Genomic DNA, 20,821 nt, shown 5'->3' with positions numbered 1-20,821 from the left:
GCCAGAAACTAAAATAAACAACTTTGAGATGCTGTAGTGCCATGAAAGATTTCAGTATATCTGTTTACCTTCTATTCGCTTAAGGAAATCATGAATGAGATGGAATGCTTCAAAATGGGAGGAAAAATCTGAACTATTAAACAATATTATATACTGAGAAAAGAAACCTTTTTGTTTATTAATGTTTTCTCTTCATTTTGAACTATTGCAATAATTTCCATGTCATCATGTGGGTCACCTTGTTTTTGATATTGCATCCTGTGAAGTGTCAGTAGATTGCCTTAATGGGCAGAGAATTATTTACAAGGTACATCTTCAATTATATTTGGAAGGTCCCTATCATACAGTCAAATGCCTGCAGCTCCTTACTGCATAGTCAATATTTCTCCATTTGTGTTTTAGTGGGGTAGTCAAAACCATTTTGCCCCCCACATGTTGTGAAGAAATGCCACATAATATAAACCGTTCCACGTAATATATAAGTATGTATTCACAACATCCTTAATGTTTACTTACTTTTTTTTAAGATACCATGTGTTTTAATGGTTTTATATTAAAACTACAAAGACAGAGTTATTGACCAGTCCTTAATATAGTCAGTGAATTGTATCTAGGCACAAAGTGGTAAAGATTTTTGTTCTGATCTCTGAATTTCCTTGTAGCTGTGGTTTGTCACATCTTTAACAATACCCCAATGCCAGAGGCTGGGAAGCTGTGGTTTAGTATGGGTTAATGCACATGGCACAGTTTTTACGTTAGTATTATTTCTCTCAATGTATTGTAATGAAATAGTATTTTAAAACCAGGCAAACTATTGATGCTTTTATTGAATGGAGTAATATATTAAAGAAATATTTTAGTCTGTTGACTTTTCATCATCAAGTAACAGTAAACATAATACACATTTCCCATAAGACTATCCTTGAGAGCCAAATATTTACCCCTCACTTATTCTAAAGGTAGCATTGATGGGTGAGAGGCTGGACATGATCCAGCCATGGGCACTCCCAGCCCAGAGAGCCAAATGTGTCCTGGGCTGCATCCAAAGCAGCGTGGGCAGCAGGGGAGGGAGGGGATTCTGCCCCTCTGCTCTGCTCTGCTCTGCTGAGACCCCACCTGCAGGGCTGCATCCAGCTCTGGGTGCCAGCACAGGAAGGACAAGGACCTGCTGGAGTGGCTCCAGAGGAGGGCCACAAGATGATCAGAGGGATGGACAACCTCTCCTGTGAGGATAAGCTGAGCGACTTGGGAGTTTTCAGCCTGGAAAAGATAAGGCGTCAATGTGACCTGATTGCAACCTTCCAATACCTGAAAGGAGCCTACAAGAAAGATGGAGAGGGGCTTTTTACAAGAGCATAAAACAACAGGGCAAGAGAAAATGGTTTCAAATTGAGAGTAGATTTTACCTTAGGTATTAAAGAGTTCTTTGCTGTGATGGTGCTGAGGCACTGGAACAGGTTGCCCAGTGAAGTTGTGGATGCCCTACCCCTGGAAGTGTTCAAAGCCAGGCTGGATGGGGCATGGAGCAGCCTGATCTAGTGGAAGGTGTCCCTGCCTATGGCAGGGGAGTTGGAACTGGATGACCACTGAGGTCCCTTCCAACCTAGACCATTGTATGATTCCATGATTGTAATAACTATACTATGGACAAGACAACAAAAAGATGTGTTTGTTGATGACCTTATTAAAGATGACCTTGTTAAAATAGAGGGGTAAGTCAGAAATATACCAAAACAAGTCTGGTCTCTACTTTGAAGTACTGTTCTTAATATTGGCATTTAATTTTACAATTCATCAATTGTTTTTATTTTAGTAATGAAAAAACATTGCACTATCAAGCATGTCTTCCTGAAAATCTTTTATAATTATTTGTTATAATCTAGTGAATATAGAAATGGTTAAAGTACATAAAATTTAAAACTACATAGACTATTTAACTATGAGTTAGTCCAACATGAGAATTACTGATTTTTTCAGATTCATCCGGAAATCCTGAAATTAACAAAACGTAAAGGATTTTCAAAGCCATTTTAATGTTAAAGATATTTATTGTAAATTGAGAGTTTCATATTTAAATTCATCTTTCTGATAGCACACTAAAATTTTTCCATTTGTTTCTCTTGTTTTTTGGAAAAATCTTTAAAATATATACTATTTCACTAAGCTCTAGGTACAAAATCAGGAAAAGTAGTTGCTTGCTCCTTACACAACTTGTCTTAGATAATTTATATTTCTGAAACTGCATTAACATATATGTGCCATCATTTAGTATCAGTTGGATTATCATCAGCCTTTGTTGCAAATTTGTTGGCAAGTGCCAAGTCATGCTGAGTGAGCATAATGGTTTAGGTCTGCTTTTCTAACATACTGCATTTGGGACCTTTATTTAAATTATTGTCCAGTTGTTTCACATTACACTTGTGCTTCACGTATCTTTCTACATTTTTGTCTTTACAAAGAGAAAATCTACAGTAAGAGTATGTTGCTTTCATCTCTTATGCCTCTTATTTTTTAATTATCCCAGAAACAGTGTAATTAAGAAGCAATATATGAAAGTAGTTAGAGATAGTCCTTTCTTCACACTTTGAATCTGATATCTGACACTTTTTAGCTCATCCTTACAATAAATTTTTGTTCTGTAAGTGACTGGACAGATAAAACAAAATAATTGAGTGTGCACGTCTCAAAAAAAAAAAAAAAAGCTGCTGGTTTTTTTTCTTGTTCAGTTGGTAGGTGACTTATAAAGAAAATTACCACTGTATGTATGTACCACTCTTTAATTCAGTTTTAGACATGCTGAAGCATAAATTCACGCACTATACAAACACAAAGTTAAGAACAGTAATAAAGTGTGTGCATAAAATGGTTTTTTTGCTGTCACATTTGATTCTGTTGCTATTGCTTCGTTCAGTTTTACTGTTAAATTTAGTTCTGTTTTTAAGCAAAAAATGTTCAGCCCTACTCAGCTATTTTGACTGCAGACAAGCTTGTTGGGGGTTGCAGGGATTGCGTTAACGTTCCACCTGTCACACTTTGCCTCTGCCAGGAAGTTGGTTTACAAGCACAACCTCTCCATTGAGAATTTTGTGCCTTTACTTACCATTAGGTTTGCCGTGTGCTTTATGAACTGCAGTATTCACAATGAGTCCACTTCTCCAGCTGGGACAGACATAATGAAATGGTCACCTGGTCCCAGGAACCTTTTATGAGCTATGTATTTTACAACCAGGACCTTGAGAAGAATCCATAAATTAATTTTTTTTTAAAAGGGAGGAACAGGGTATATGAAGTGTGTGATTGACATGGGTATTGCTTAAAGAAAGCATTTTTTTCCCCCTGAAAACTAGAACAAAGAACTAGTAATGAAGCTATTACAGATTTCTGAGGTTTGGTGGTGGTTTCATTTCTTTCAACATGCCTTTGATTGTTCTCTTTGTTTTAGGTTTGAGGATTAGGCAGGAGTAATCTGGATAACACTGTACCAGAAGAGCTTGAGGTAGCGGTGTGTTGTAAAAGCAAAAAGTGAAATCAGAAAAATTGCAAGTACTTCGTCAATTAGAAAAGTTTGCCTGTCTTTGTGTATTTAACTTCCAAGTGTAGAGAGCCTTTGCAATTTGAAGATGCTAACTTAGATAAAAATCAGACAAGGCATTATTATTTATGAAAAGTAAATTCTTAAGCTGTGTCTGTGGGCAAATAAGCATGGTTCAAATTCATATTGTTCATTTCAAAAGGAGATTTCTTTTAATCTTACCGTTTTTAAACTCTTTTCCTGCATTCTCGTTGATTTTCTGGGATCTTGTTTTATAAAAATGTCATATTAGACATTTGTCTTTTTTCTTAAGGCAGAGAAGAGACATTTGAGCCTGAGACGTTTGAGACATTTAATTTTGTTAGCAGTGGTGATATTGTTCCAGATTGCTTGAGAGAGCATTTTGTATTACTAGTTTTATGTACTACATTCGGAAGTGTAACGTTTTTCACTGTGTCTAATCCCCAGCTGTGATAAACACTGTATCTTATAACTTATTTGTTAAACATATCAAGTGGAATTTTAAAAAAAATTAAAGGTCCCACTGCTCTCAGTGGAAGGTTTTTCTAGACCCAGTGCATTAGTCTCCCTGATGTTTTGGTGGAGGACAACACTTTGTCCTCAGCCTTTACTCTCCTAGGCTGGAAAGACCAAACTCATTTAGTCTTTCCTATTAACAACTGTTCTTTTTCCTGGACAGTGCAGCAGCCTTGCTTCATATCTGGCTATTACATATCTTTCTTAAATGACTTGGCTGCAGTTTCCAGACTAAGCAAGTCTTGAAGAAAATACAGTATTTCTAGATTTGTACTGAAAATCTCTCTCCCAACACTTCATATGATTATTTTGCCCTTTCTTTATCTGCATTGCTTTGTATCCCTTTACTGATCACATATTACATGGATTGATTGTTTCTTCCTCTGGAAAAGCAAAGGGAAATATTATTTCTTTATTGCAACATTTATATGTAGGTTTGAACAAAACCGTAGCAGTATTTTGAGCATGTTCCTGTTAAGTTGTAGATCACATTCAAAAGTCAGATTAGTTACCTGCCATAAAAAAAAATGGATAACTTAAGCAATTACTAAAAATCTTTTGGTTTAGGTTCTGAATCTTTAGTATTTAAGACAACAAATGTTGTTCGATTCGTCATGGCTTCCAGTCAGTGATAACAAAAATTTAAAACTTTTCTGTTGCTGTCACCATATCTGCTTTTTTGTTAGAGTATTTTTCATTTAGATTTATTAGATTTTTTTAATTAAACCTGGGGAAGAATAACTCCATGTACCAGTGCAGGCTGGGGGCTGGCCTGCTGGTATGCAGCTCTCCAGAGAGGGACCTGGGGATCCTGGGGACATGGAAGCTTGCCATGATACTTGTGGCCAAGAAGGCCAGTGGGATCCTGAAGCTGCACTAGGAAGAACATTGGCAGCAGGTCAAGGGAGGGGCTCCTGCCCCTCTACTCACCCTAGTGAGGCCTGACCTAGAGTGCTGTGTGCAGTTCTGGGCTCCTCAGGAGAGGAGAGACAGGAGGCTATTGGAGCAGGTCCAGTGAAAGCAAAAAGAGAGCATATCTTACAAGGAAAGGCTGAGGGAGCTGGGCCTGTTCAGCCTTAAAAAGAGATGGCTGAGAGAGGACCTCATCAATGTCTGTCAGTGTTTGAAGGGGGAGGTGTCAGAGGATAGATCCAGGCTCTTCTTCCAGGTACCAAGCAACAGGACAAGACACAATGGGCAGAAACTGAGTCACAGAAAGTTCCACCTGAGCATGAGGAAGAACTTCTTTACTATATGAGTGACTGAGCACTGGAACAGGTTGTCCAGAGAGGTTGTGAAGTCTCTCTCACTGGAGGTATTCAAGAATGTCCTGGACATAAACCTGTGCCATGTTCTCTAGAATGACCCTGCTTGAGCAGGGAGGTAGGACCAGGTGAGTGTGGTCACTTCCAACCTGACCTATTCTGTGATTATTTTTCTTAATTATGTATTTACACAGTAGCAGTCTAAATATAGTATCTGGTTTGGGTTTGTTTAGTTTTTTAAAAAGTGGAATGTAGTTTGGGTTCCTCTAACATCAATCTTGCAACTCCTGCAATATATAAGTATGGTATTATGCAACTGCACAATTATCTTAAATGCCCATGGGGGAAAAGATCAATCAGGTTTTATTCATAGTTTTTTATAATCATAAGACAGACTTTTGTGCAAAGTAAACCAAAATTAAAGCATTCAGATTATTTTACCCACAGTGATGACACGTTACTGTCTATGTTACCTCACAGCATGTCACAGGACATCTTTACATGCTACGGAGTTTTATTTCATTTATTTCAGAATCTCATCAAGGCACTTCAGTTTAAGTATATCAAAAATTGAAAAATCACTCAGTACCACAAAGCTCTTTAAAGTCAGATTTCCATAAATTTGCACAGTACTAAACATTGGTGGTGTTAAGCAAATGAAAGCAAATAAGTACATTAAAGTGGAAACATTACTTAAGCAAAGAGAAGCTGCTCTATACCGTTTCTATCATTTTCTATGTGGTCCGACTTTTTTTTTTTTTTTTTTTTAAATTAAAGAATGGTTCAAAAGTGCCCATAGGTAATCAAGAAATTATAAATTAATTTTTAATTCTTATTTTTGCTGGTTCAGCTGGAATTATAGTTCTCTTAATCTCCTGAATTTACCATTTTTCTGCTGTTGCCATAGTGAAATCAGGTAGAACAGGCAAAGCTGTACTTCTTCTTCTCTTTGAACTTAACTAAAAATAATGCTTAATCTATTGGTGTGGCTTTAGAAATAGCTTTTAAAAATGTTAATGTGGATTTAGCAACTGTGGAAACAGAGATATTCTGACCTCAAACTGGAAGTCCTACTTGCCCTCAGCAAAAATGCAATACCTGTGCAAGTTTTCCTTTAGCAGTTCATCCTAGTGCTTTAAGCCTAGGGAGGCTTGAGGGGGAAAAAAATGCATACAAGCCTGCATCAGTTTATACATCTTGATGTCATGTACTTCTGAGCAGGGAAGGACTCTAGGGCAGCTGGTTTTTATGACTGGGCAGCTTGTTTTTGTACCCAGGGCAGAATATACCACACTATTTCAAGTGATAATCAGTTTGTATCACTTAGCCTGATGGAAATAACTTTGTCACTGGGTAATTCTACATAACAAAGACTTAGTACTGAAAAGCTCTAAATACCATTGAGAATTCATCAAATCTTTCAGGAGAATGGTGCCAGACTTGCTGGGTATATTTGTATTGGTGTGTAGTAATATGTGATATCTGAGGTATACTAGTCTGCTGTGCACAAACCTACAAACTACGAAGTTGCCTCCAGCATCAAAATACTGATTTGTAAAATTTGATACCTCAAAGGTGCAGAAAGACATTTCAAAATCTTTGGTGAAAGTCAGTAGTTGATACGGAGAGATCCTAGAAATTGAAGTAGATGAAGTTGTAAAAGTGTTCACTGGGTGTTAAATGAGGTGGAGTTGTTCTCTCTTCCCTCTTATTTAGTGACTCTACTTTCCTCTTTTTGGTGTGTGTTTTTGGGGTTTGGTTGGGGTTTTTTAATGCCTTCCAGTTAATAATGGTCTAGCTTGAACAGACAGGAAGACCCCCACCTCTTTTGCAAGAGTGCTATAAACGGAGGGGACTGACATGAATCTTTTTATTGTCTATATTGGTCTTCCATTACCCAGTTCAACTTGAAGGTGTCTTCAACATATTCAGTAATCTGTAGTGAGGTTGGAGCAGATGGAAACCTTATGTCAGCACCTCTCCTTAAGCTGCATTATGGCTGTTCCTGACAAGTGGATTTCTGTGAGAGGCGTCTTTCTTGAGAGGTTCCTGGGGGGTTTTTTTAACTACTATCCTTCCTTATGTTTTGAATGCATGGTGTTTTTTGATATTGCAATCACAAATATAAGGACAAGACTGGAAAATAAGCGCTTCAAAAAAACAACAAGAAGAAATTGCTATTTTTGGCTAACAAGGGAGAGGGAGAGACAGCTGGTCAGAACAGATAATAATCTTATCACTTAATTTACTTACTCTGAGCTTTTATGCAATGTAAGAACCAAAAAAACAACAAAGTGGCTGTGCTCAGGTGGAAGTTAGCCAAGTCTCAGAAAAGATGGTAAAACTTGTTATTCATGACGTTTCAAGCTGCTTACTCAAGCTTAATTTATCTTTGAAGGGAAAAGTGGTGTTTATCTTTCTTCTTGTTGTTACTTTTATTTTCTGTTAGTTTTGCTTTTGTCTTAAAAGGAGGAGAGGAGAGGAGGGGAGGGGAGGGGAGGGGGAGGGGGGGAGGAGGGGGGGTGGCATGGATGGGAGTGGGAGGAGAGGGATTGAGGGGGGGGAGGGATGTTGGTAGTTTTCGTTTGAGTATAGTATTAGCCTGGTCTCTTTCGTCTTCCGAGCTGTCTCGATCTTGCTGAGACTCGATATTTAGCGTGCGATAAGATCGAGGAAGCTTACTCGATTGCTCCTTGTCGTGCTTCTCCTGCCTCTTCTCTTACTTCTCTCTCTCCTTCTTTTCTCTTCCCTCTTCTTGCTTGGAGAGGATGTCCAGCTGTCTTCCACTGTTTTCAATATGTATTTGTATGCAGAAAGATGTTAATACTATGTGATTTTAGTGTTGCAAACTTCTGCCTCAGTTCTCATCAGGCATGGATTGTAATATGTCACTGGCTAATTCAACTAAACTGCCATTGCTTTAGAACTTCACAAGTGATAGCATTTTCCCCTGATTCTTCCTCTCCCTCCTTCTGGGCTCACTTACATTGTACATTTTTATGTCTTCCTTTTGAAGATAATTCTGTACGTTGATGGTGAGCCCAGAAAAGTTCAGTGCATAGTAAGCAAAGAAAGGTGAAGTGCAATTGGGTTTAGTATTGGTATATACTGAGAAGGAGTAAATAACTTGTAAATAAATCTAAATAGCATGAATTTTTCAGAAGATGGATGCAGTAGAGCTCTATGTGTAGATGTGTAAATAGTATAAGGAGAGAAGGCAGAAAGGGGAAGTAGATTTCTTTGCTCGTGCCCAGTTATGCACTTACTTCACCTAACAATGAATGTAACACTTACTACAGATTGCCTTGGTGATCTCCTAGAGTCTCTGTAACAGGCTCCAACTTTCACCAGGCGAAAATATCTCTTCTGGGAGACTGGATGTTTTGCGGGTCATACATAAAACTTGTGTATCTCAGGATGCACTCCTTTCTGAATAACAACTAAATCCCAAATTATTTTCAAATATAAAGTGGGGCAGGACCAGTTTGGACTGAACAGACACTGGATATATGAATCAACTGAGAGACAAGCTGAGAGGCCTAAGGCATTAAAAATAAGTGTGTGCCAGGCACAATTAAAGTTTGCCAGTGGATTCCAAAGACAGAATATTCAAGGTCAGAGGAGGTGTTTACCTTCCTTCTGGGTGGGCATCAGGTGCCATGGTAATGGGCAACAGACATATCACTTCCTTTTTCATTTGTTCCTGCTTAATACACATAGGTGACTTACATTTTGAGAGACAGTAAATTTAAGTACAGCATCACACATAAAATGCTTCTGCCTGTCAATTATGGGCAATAGTGTGTTTGGTAGTTAACTGCTAAGCAGCATTGTATGGAGATAGTCAGGATGATTTACTATCTGGTCTTCTAATTCTCTGATCTGGGAAGCTGGAAGCACAGATGAGCTGTCCTCCATTTGTTAATTCATCTGTTACATTGTTTGTTTTATTGTATGTTTGTGTATAAAGATTTGAAGATACAGAATTGTCTAATCATTCATTCAAAATGTCATAAGATAGCTTTAATGCTGGCTCCAGGATTTATGCTCTGCAAATACTAAACACACAGGTATTTAGTGCCTTTATTTATCAGCATTTCTGCTATCAACATTTGCTGAGCAACTTTTCTGATTAGTTTGGTTCTGTTTTACAAAAATTATTAAACAAAAATCTAATACTGTAAGAGCAATTCTGCCTCCTTGGTTAAATGCACTTTTTGCATATCCCATCTTTCTGGTGAGCACTGACACCAGATAAACAGCAGCACAGAAAGAAAGGATTGCTGCAAACTATGAGGCACTTATAGATTATTCAGATATCATCTTGCACTGGCCTTACGATGGCCTGTTACTTTCAGCCCTAAAAATAAACAACTGTTAATCACCTAGTGGCAACATGAGTTGACCAGCACTTGTGGCTGCCTGGATTTCAATCTAACAGTATTCAAAGGCTTTTCTCATGTTTTCTGTCACCCAGGATAAGAGGTAGTTTGCAGCCAAGCATTCCTTTGGGAAGGCTGCTGTGAGTTTAACAAAATGTTTGAAATAACCTCAGTAACTCCTCTCAACACTGATCTACAGCTTCAAATGTGCAGAATCAAACAATGGTGGCCTTGCATCAACAGTCTCTGGAGAGTGAACTAATGGCATAATGTTTTTTAAGGGAAACTGAGTACCTTAGAAAGTACCTCAAGAAGCAACATTCCTTGCCTGGATTTAATCAGAAAGTGACGCTTTCAGCAGCAATATGTGGAATAGTTCTGCACTGCAAGCAACCATCTTTGTTTACTGCTTATTCAGTGCTTATCCATGCTTGCAATGTATTGTACTGGTAAATACAAGTAGCACAACTTAAAATAGAAGCAGCACTGCTTCAGTAAACTAGTCCTCAAATTACGTGTTCTAGGATTGGAACAGTTGATGCTGTTTTGAACAGGAACACATTAATGGACTTGCAAAACAGTGGACAGTAGAACAATGTGTTAACCCTGAGTTATGAAAGACAAATACATGATGCCACACCTAATACAGAATAGAATATTAGAATTTCTCCACCAGAATGGAAATTTTGAAGCTTCTGAAGACGATGTAGAAAACTTTTCTTGTACTGTGTCTTTCAAATTCTAGGGTTTCTTGGCTGAGCTGCTTTTGCTTAGTTACGTCCCTCATCCAGGGTGCCTGAAGCCACATTGCCCTGTATTGAAATGGCTAACTAATGTAGAATCTTTGTGTTTCCCAGAATATTGCATTTATCTTCAAGTTACCAAACAACATACCTGGAACACTATCTATTATCTCTTTTAGCCAGATACTGGCACTGTCTTCCCAGGCAGCCAAAATGCATTGTTTTCTGAGATGCATACCCAAGTGATCCCCCCTAGGGTCAGAAAAAAACATCAGTGTGCACTCGCCCAGAAGGCCAAGGACATTGTGGGCTGCATTAAAGGGTGGTGAGGCAGTGGAACAGGTTGCCAAGAGAGGTTATGGATGGCCCATCCCTGAGAGTATTCAAGGTCAGGATGGATGGGGCCCTGAGCAACCTGATCTCAGTGGGTGGCACCCGTGCCTACAGCACGAGGCTTGGAACTAGGTGATCTTTAAGGTGCTTTCCATTCCAAACCATTCTATGATTCCCTGAAAAAACTGTGGCCATTATTTCCATGAAACAGTCGAGCAATATAAGAGTTAAAAATCTCTTTTCTAAAATGTTGATGTGAGTATCATGTTAATTTTCAGTGCATCAGCCCAATCCTGCCGTGCAGGCATAGGGTCACCTTGTAGTGTGTCTTTAGAGCACAAAACCTTTCTATCTGATGTGCAAAGAAAGTATCTACCTGATTTTTGAACATGCTGAGAGTGAAAGAAAAACATGTTGTACCTTAGGTACACACAACCACTTGAGAGCTGAGCATCTGGAATACTGCTAATAAATAAAATGAACAAACAAAAAAGTGTATTTTAGTAGATGTTAGGACATGAACCAACAGAAATTGAGAAATTCAAAGTTCACTCAAGGCTCTCTCCTCTTAATGACAAGCTGCCTTGAAGCCAATATGTGTTTTCTAACTCAGTGCATCAGTCTTCACTTAGAAAGCCTTGATCCTTGTAAATCACTGTAGCCTTAATGTTATTTAATCATCGTTTTTAAAAGTTAATTTCCATGAGAACTGTATTTTAAAAAAAAAAAGCCTAACTTGTCATTGAGGATTATAAAAATCCTTTATTTGCCTGGAGAACAGTACTCAGATCTGAATGAAGAAATGTAAGTGAAGAATGTGTTTCGACAGTTTGTTTATTAAAAATTTATTATGCAGCTAAAAGTTATATTGCATTTATAATATTTTAATGACAGTGACTTGCAGTTTCTGGTACAGTCTATTAATATGCGTTTAAAACCGTGCCATGGAAAATTCTAAAATATTTTAAATGCCCCCTTACGTCCACATAAATATCACTTGATTTGTTTTTATTTTTCAAAATGCCAAAAGCAATTAAATCCTATTATATGCATTGATGAAATGCTGCTATTTGATTGAAGCTTTAACAGTCTCATTGCAGAGGTGAAAAGATAACTAGTGTAAAAAAAGATCATTAAGTTTTAATCGCTTCTGAGTGAAGTGTAACTGTAGAGAGAGAGGCCTGATATTGGTTTCCAGCTACCTTTTTTTCACCTGACAACTCCACCTTCCAGATCAACTGCATATAGTATCAGTTTGTGGCATTCATGGAGATGCCTACCTTTCTCAGCCCAAAGAAATTCCCATTTTTGAGTCAAAACATGGGAGTCTCACAAAATATTAGTCTTCAGTAAAAATAAGACTTTCTCCAACTACTGTGGTAACATCAAAGCTTAAAGCAGATTAGGTTTTACTTGTTTAATTTTACCTTAAGCAGCCAGAACTGGATGCCTGGATCTTTGAGACATTATGCTGCTAGCGTCTGTGTGTGAGGCATGATGTAGTACTTGTTCATGCCATGGACAAGTTTCCCATTATCTTTACAAGTATGTGATCACATTTGCAAGCAAAAAAAATTTTTTTTTTTTTTTTTAACTTGCTACCTTAGGAATTTGGTGTGAAGTAGCTTAAGGGAGTTGGGCACAAAAATATTGTAGCCTTATGGATTACAGGTTAAGGATCAGATTCTTAAAGCAAAAATCATCATTCAGTTACTTGATTTGCAAAGCACTGCATTTTTTACTGCTTTCCACCAGAAGTTTGGTGAAGTCAAATAATAAGGTGCTGTGTGTGTCACTGGATGACAAAATTATTTGGAAGATTGGAAAACTGACAGGAATGATCAAACCCCACTGTTATCTTTAAATTGCATTCGGAGTTTTTAAAATGCACTGTCCTCATGCACAAGTACCTTTATTTGATTTTAAAACTCTGTGTAAATGAATGGTAGAAAAAAATACGTTGTTATAAACTGTTCTGAATCAGGACTGCAGTAGCTGTTTAAGTGGAAAGTTTCTTGCTAATCGAAATATACTTCTGAGCAGTGGCTCCTAAATGTTTGCCAAGATATATAATGCTGTATCATCAGCAGCATTAAACTGGTCTAGACATAAGGAAGTTGGCTGACTTATGCCAGCTGACCTTATTCAAAAATGTGGTCTGTAGGTGTTGCCTGCTAGCCTAGCTCTACCAGTTTCTAAATTTCTTCCGCTGATACAAATGGTAATTCTACCAGTACACTAAAATAAAGCTGAGTGTCCTTAAACAGTAAACTTATTATGTATTATCATGGGGGGGGGTGGTTTTAATTATTTTATCTTCAAGGCTGGTTAGTACTACAAGTAAAACCTATTTACTCACAACTGTGATTCTGACGAACTATGTTAAATTGGCTTAGGATGTAACAATTTATTTGTGAACTTTTGTAATTCCTCTTTCCCAGAAAAAAAGGTAGTGTTACGCAAATGGTAATGCTCTGGTTTGCTCCATATTTAAAAAGAAAAACAAGGAGACAAAGCCAGATTTTTAGCTGGCATTGGAAAGTGAGGGACCAGAACCCAGTCCTTAAAAGACATATTCAAGTGTGACCTTCATAATTAAATCACTAACCTGGTAAATTGTTATGCTTTTGTAACTTGAATATTTGGCTGAATCCATTTGATAAAACATTTGTTTAAATGCATGCATGTTAGAAATAATAATTCATATGCCAGAATTTTCTTATGGGAGTCTTTTGGAATTCAAATTATTTACATTATGCTGAGATGCATATAGAACATGTATAACAGATAGACTAATAATAAATGAAGTGAACATTTATATAAAAACAATTCCAAGTTCTTTTATATTTCTGTTCAGTATCAAGCAGTGTGTTGAAAATGCATTTTTCATAAATACATTTTTCATAAAACCACATGCAAGGCTTTGTGATGGTGAAAAAAATCACCTCACAACAGCCACATGTCTAGGCAAATCCTTAGAAGCTGGTATGGACCTCACACAGACACTCCAGAAGAAAAGACAGTACTAGAAAGCAGTTTCCCTTGAAGTGAAGTAGAATATGTGTGAGCCTACTAGGCCACTTTGATAAATAAATAAAAGTCTTTTTTCTGTTCTAGTACAAAACTGGTTCAACTGGAGGGCAAGTTAAACCTAGATTCATATTTTACCTAGTTGTTTTCTTTCCCTTTTTTTTTTTTTTTTTTTTTTAAGTGATCCCTTAGTTTGTTGTTGTTGCTGGGGTTTTTTCTTAAGACAAAGAACTGTTTGGCTTTGGGTTACCTGAATTTTGCCCTCTGGCTTTATAGCATATCTCTGTGGAACTCCTTTCCAGGACAAAACTCAGTGTCCCAGGATTATCAGTGGTTAGGATCCCAGGATCAACCACTTTAGCTTTGGTTTTCTTTCAAAATTTATCTGATTAAACCAATGCAGAGTTCCTCTCAGCAACCTGAAATTAGTGCAACCTGACTTAACTTAGAGCAAATGGTGTTGTCAGATGTTTTATCTAAAGAACTTGTTGAGACTGCAACTATATTTAACTATACTCAATCTGTATTTTTCTATCTCAAATGCTTCACTTCGTTCTTTGAAATACACCATGTGCTGCCTTTAGTACTTATTCTAAATTTAGTCATATATCAAGCCTAAATTAGGTTAAAGCAATCCACAAGCTTTTGTAATGCTGCTCTCCTCTTGCCATGCCTTGTGGTCAGAAGCCTGTGTGCCTCCCTTTGGCACTTTTGGTACTCATACCCCCAGTGCAGCTGAGTTGGCTTTGGCTGCCTTGTAGTCAGTCACAACTTCTAAAGTCAGAACTGGACATTGACTAAACCAGGATTTATATAATGGTAGCTACCCATTTATTGCTTGATTTTTAAGTAAACTGATGCAACCTGTGTGGATGACTTTCACTTGCTGTGTTTATTGTGTTCTGAAGGAAGCTTGCCTCTGTATTTCCTCTTTATTCTATTTTTACTCCATGAAGTCAACCAAACCTTAGTTACTTGGGTTTCTTTTCAGCTTTGAAAAGAAACCCCTAATAAAATTAAAGTTCTAAAAGCAGCTCTTCCATTGAATAGCTAAAATTACAGTTTTGTGTAACTTTTGGATGCACTCCTTCACACCTAAGTTTTTCACACCTATAGAACTAAAGACGGAGAAGAAATGCAAGCATATTTTCTGGGATTTAGACAATTTTTCTAAGGAGGAAGAAAATCCATAGGAGTTACATTCTAAAGTTGATTTTCAATTTACGCCTGATTTTTTTTAAGCCTAAAGACACGCTTTCTCCAGTGTGTCTTTTATATGAAATAAAATAACCTGGCCTATCTTGTATCTATACAGTTTTAGAACCAATTGGTAAGTTCAAAGTTTTTCTATGCTCCTAAGAGCTACTGCATTTATCCCCTTTCCATAGCAATACGGAGTATGCATTCTGTCCTTTTAGTTCATTCTCCTGTGTAAACTACAGTCGCTTAACTTGTTCAGTGTTACAACTGATACAAGAAATCAATTTGTAGCTTTACTTTGTAATTCACAGCAATGACTTTGATTCCTCAGGGTGTCATATCTCCACTTGGGAAAGAGTCAAATTAAAAAGTATGGTTCTTACTTTTAGGTTACATTTCCCTATCTCATCCCCTTACGCAAAAAGGTTAAGTGTCTTTTCAAATTAAGGCAGCAGTAATTAACCAGTGGCATTGTTTGTGGTTGGCCAACTCTGGGTGTTAATGAGAGAGAAATTAGCACTCAGCAGCAGGAGTTCCTGATAGTCAGTGGCAAATGCTTTATGTGCCAACAAGTTAATTTTAGTCTTAAGTACTGCACTTAAGTGCAGTAAACAAAAGTATGGCATGGGTTTTTATGTGATCATACATATGAGCTTTACGGTACAGAGCTATGATAGAACAAATGATGCAATAGAATTGAAAAACCGCATCCTACACAGCACAGGGCAAACAGTTTTGCTGTAACACTGCAGTCAGAAGCAGGATTGATGGATGTTTTCATGCCAAAGAGGTACTTGCTCCTGCCATTAACAGTCTGCAGATGTTCTTGTGTATTAGTTTCATTATCAAATTTGGTTTTTCTGAACATAATTTTTTAAGCACCTCAAAAATTGTGCTTGAGCTGAGGCGCTTTGCTCACAAGACATAAATTAGCCTTTTGAGGTGTCTCGAAATAGTAATTTTATTTAAAATTACAGTTTCAAAAAATAACAAATTATTTAAGCACAGTGCCACATGCATTTTATGGTGGATGTGGGATTCAGACTGCCACACAGCAAAATGAGCCCTTCAGAACTTGGGTGAGCAGCTGCTGATTAGCATCAGGATTTTACCTGGCACATGTGCTCGTAATGAGTAACTTGCATACATTTCATACCTTCTGCCTTGCACAAAATAGCCCATTAGAAATGTAAGGTCTGCTCCCTATCTTCTGGGGATTTTTGCTTTTAAAATAAATTTGGTTAGTACATAGGTATATCCCCACCAAATTTATATATTTTGCTTGATCTGGAAACAGATACATAGTCTGTGAAGTAACAAAATTGGGGGACCCTCTTGGACCAGCAAACCACTGTCTCTCACCAGAGGCTGTGAGCGTCAGTCTTTGGCTTCACTTGCCTTGGCCCCTCGCTCTTGCTCGGATTTCTGGGCTTGGGGGTACTGTGACGTTCTGCATGTTTTGGCACCACAGGAGCTTAAGCAAAGGACAACGGAAAGAAGTCCATAGAAGCTGAAGTTCTTGGCCAGCCAGACAAAATTAGGAACTGGGTATAGGCAGCGCTGTCCTTCATAGGACAGCCACTTTTTAGTCTGTACTGTATTTTTTGCCAGACGCGTTAGGATATGTTACCTAGTACAACCAGATGTGTCAGAGTTCTAACCTTTCAGTTGCAAAAAGCGTATTTGCCAGTGTGGCCTCATCTATGCGGAGGGTAATTTACTCTGCCACTGAGCTGTGGCCTCTTGAAGGTTGAAGAGTAGTAGCCATAGACCAAAATTTTACAATGCTCTGCAGCAGTTTCAGGCAAAAGAGTACCGCATCTAATTGAAACTGCAGGAGGAAGCCACAGGGGTTTCTTTTTCCTTTGATGCCTCTTCCATTACACAAGCACATCAAATAGAGTTTTCTCGGCGTTGTTGGAAAGAAACCACCCTCGTGAAGCCAGTCTGGCACTACCCATGACCTTGAGTGCTTGTATTGTCTGCGCAGTGGACATTCAGGTTACCGCACCTCCCCCAGCACATATTTATTATAATTAAACATTAACAAAAATTGGCTACCATATTGGTTGAGTCCTGAGTACATCTCTGCATATAAACCATTACATGACATTCTATTGAACTTTTTCTTGTACAGACGGTACCTAACAGCTCATCCTGCGCTGTTGGTTTTGGCAAGTTCACTACAGCATATAATAAATCAAGGAAAGAAAAAGCTTTTTGGCCTAATGTTGTACAGACTGCTGTAATGTTAGACTACAGAAAGCAGTTCTGTTTTTAGACATCCTTTTACTAACCCAACATTCATAATTTATGATTCCACTGTAAAATTCCTGCAACACTACACCAGAAGTAGTGCTGCCCTTTAATTAAGTGCTCTCAGTAGGAAAAACGTGAAACTGATGTGCAAAACATATCGCAGTACACAGTGATTGATAGTGATTACTTCTTTATGAACCCAGCCTGAAGGTCTGAACTTCCTGATGGGTAAAATAGTCCATGGGGCTACTTCCTGAGATTGCCTAGTGGGGATCAGTCAGAGTTAGCAATATCTGAGGAATTTCTGAGGTACATTTCAAAGCCATTACAATACAAACTTTCTGTTTCTTCTGAATTGTGCTTTATGTTAATAATTACCTAAATAATAGCTCATTGTAGAGATTGTATTTTAAGGATTCATTGTTATCTTCATGGTATTATCATTTGAATGAACTGGGATGTGTAAACCCTTGTGTCTGCAATGTCTGCACACGCAAATCTAAAAGGGCAGGGTGCATGTCAAAAGAGGTTTCTCTGTATATCAGAGTTACTGAAAGTTATTTAGTATTTAACCACATAAGTGCGGGGTTTTTGACGTGCAGAATATTCAAAAGAAAAAACTGAAACTCTGGTGTGGATTCTGTGAGTCTCTAAATAGCATTTTTATTCATGGAATCAAGTACTATTGAAGTCTATGAATTGCACATTCAAAACCGGAAAATTAAATGGAGGTTAAATACTCCCTCCAATTTTGCAGTGAAGTTACCAGATTTGTGTTGGAATCACAGAGGTGGGAAATTGAAATTCCCCTAACACAGTTACGTAAGTTCATTTTTCTTTTTTGTTTGATAGATTTGGTCCTGGATTAGTCATCTACTGGTACGGATTTATTGAAGAGCTGGACTGCCATCGTGAACGTGGTATCCTGCTAAAAGACTGCTTCCCTACTGACATTGTGACTCTGCGACACAGCATGGCTCAGCGCTGATGTTGGGAGGAAGAGGTAAATCCGGAAGCAATTTTACTTTCCTGCAGTGTAAACTAATGGCAGCATCTGCCCTGAACTTCAGCTGAACTCCTGCTGCCCGCCTTTATGCTACTGCTGCTTTACACAAACATATCAAGAGTTTCTGTTTTGCTTCAGACCTCTGTTGTGATCAGCCAAAAAAGACAGACACAACCCATTCATTATCAGCCGTTCTGTCTCTGTCAAACAGCTAGTTTCGAGATACTCATAATCTTTCTTCCTTCCGGATGGCTTCTTCAAGCATTCTAAACAAAGACAAAAATGCAGAGGCTGAAAGGTGGAGCTTTCAATTCTTAAGCCTGTTACAGAGTCACCTATGAAATTAAGTGCTTTTTATGAATTCACTATGTGCTAGCGATGTGACTAAAACACCTACAGTGATTGGAGATTTGGTGAAGACTGTTGTTTTGGGGCTTAAGACAATATAATGCAAAGCTTGTAAAGCCCAAGTGGTAAGAGAGGATCATGGCTGTTACAGTAAATAGCCAGATTTTGAGATAATAATTGCTGCATGTGTTTTGTCACTATCTGATTGTTAAAATCAACAATGGAATCCCAAGTTAACCATTAAAAAAATAGTTAGGGAATTTTGAGGGGGGGTGAAAGCGAAAAATACAGGTTTTATTTTATGTATATAAGCTTGTGAAGTTTGGGGGTAGTGTGGGAGAGATTTAGTAGATATTTTAGTGACTCAAAAATAAGTCATGTTTTGTCTTTTTCTCTCCCTCACCCCCAGGGAATCTATACCAAGGAATTTTTCTCTTAACTTACTAAAGAAGGAATCTGTCTTTACTTCTATAGGTACTGCAGCAAATTTCTGGCACACTGAAGTCCAAAAGAACAGCGTGCAGGAGCTTTCTGTGTGAGTCATTTCTGAAGGAGTTTACCATCCTGGTATTCAAGAAGGGGAATTTAAAAAAAAAAAAAAAAAAAATAGATAAAACAGTGCTTCATACTGGATCAGCTCCACAAGACAAATAAAGCACACAAATGGATAGAAGTTTCCTGTGTACTTGTTTTCTTGTAAGAGCCTTGTTTTTCTCTTGTTAGAACTACCAAGATCAGAAGTTCATTGAGGTGGGTGTTAGCCCTTCTTGGAGTTTTGAGTTCAGTCTCTTCTTTTTCCACCCACATCGCCACTCAGAGGGGCAAGATTGGGTCTCAGGTGTGTGCTCTCACATTTTTTAATGTGACAGCGGCTTATTGGGCTTGACACACTTCAGTAGTCCTTTCTTTGCTATTACTTAGGAAAGGACAAAATATTGTCATCCTATTGATGATCTTTTCCAGAAAGAAGGGGTCTCTAAAACATTACAGCGCATATTCATCACCTTTTTTTAGCTGAAGTGATACTTTATGCGCATGTATGTTTTCAAAAATCATGTACAGTCTTGCCTTGAATGGAAAGGATATTAAAACTCCTATTCAGGAGTTTTTCAGCTGTAGTTTTCAGATGCATACACAGTATTCTTATTTTTAATTTTTAATTTTCACCTTAACACTTTCTGGTAAGTTTCAGACAGGAGTTTATCATTTTGACAAGTCTTTCATTTTCAAGAAAAAAATATCTTTAATCTTCTAGTACTCTGTCCATTGTTGCAGAGATAAACCAGTATAGCTCCACTATAGTGAGTTATTGTTGTACAGAGATACTTTCTTGGGTTTGAATGTGTTACAGTGAAGAGACTTATTTTTAAAAAATATTCAAACACCTGTAACTCATTTGCATTCAGTTATTGAAGATATCGTGCTGAGCTTATTTTACCTGACCAGCTGTAAGGATTTGCCCATAAAGATACACAAGAAGCAATCTCTGAATGTACCTGCCTGATGCTACACACAAGCTGCATTTAGGGTGTTAGTCCCCCTGGGACTTTTTACTATGGTTTAGGTTAGTGGAATGTGTAAAATCAAGAAGAGGATTAAAAAGAAGAAATAACTAAACGTTATCATAGTAGAAAATTCAGAAGTAGTGGTTGTCCGAGTGAAACGTGTTTTAAAGGAAGACGGAATTTGTTTTAGCTACTGCATATGCTTTCTGTTGTATGAAATAATTTAAATCAGCTTTTACATGATACACTAATGCTGCTTTTTCTTTTTGAATAAATTAAATTTATCTGCACAGATGTTAAAAATTCTGCTAACCTTCATCAAAGCTTTGCTTTATTTGTTTTTACATTAAACAAATTTATGTGGAGACACATAGATAAATCAGTTTAGGCTTATATTTGTTTATTTATTCCTCTACCTAATGCTGTAACATAACAGGTTGGAAAGCAGTACAGCTGTCTTTAATCAGAGCTTTGAACTCATCTTCATATATTGCCCACATAAAGAATCTGTATTAGAATGAGGATGATACTAGCCACAAAAGTCTATATACTGGTACTAATTGCATGCTATCAAAAAAGCTTTGCCACTACAAAAAAATATGCTGTGTCACTACTTTAAATGCTGAAAGCAAAACATTAAAAAAATTAGGACTGTTTTGTTATTACTACTTGTACACTGCA

General features: G+C 37.6%; 1 protein-coding gene across 3 annotated transcripts in view; it reads left to right on the top strand.

Annotated features, from left to right (window-relative positions):
- Window positions 1-20,821, top strand: part of CDIN1 (CDAN1 interacting nuclease 1) — a 131,870-nt gene extending 111,049 nt beyond the window's left edge. For 2 of the 3 annotated variants that reach the window (XM_040068558.1, XM_040068561.2), the window contains 2 exons: window positions 18,134-18,284; window positions 19,110-20,821. In XM_040068558.1, the coding sequence (XP_039924492.1) occupies window positions 18,134-18,269 (136 nt within the window). In that variant the 3' untranslated portion in view covers window positions 18,270-18,284; window positions 19,110-20,821. Of the gene's footprint in view, window positions 1-18,133; window positions 18,285-19,109 lie in introns of those variants that run through there. The other variant, XM_040068560.2, reaches the window with a different exon arrangement.

This window comes from Hirundo rustica, chromosome 6 (genome assembly GCF_015227805.2).
Source record: "Hirundo rustica isolate bHirRus1 chromosome 6, bHirRus1.pri.v3, whole genome shotgun sequence".
In the NCBI taxonomy this organism is placed as follows: Eukaryota; Metazoa; Chordata; class Aves; order Passeriformes; family Hirundinidae; genus Hirundo; species Hirundo rustica.
This window is presented reverse-complemented; position numbering and strand designations above follow the sequence as displayed.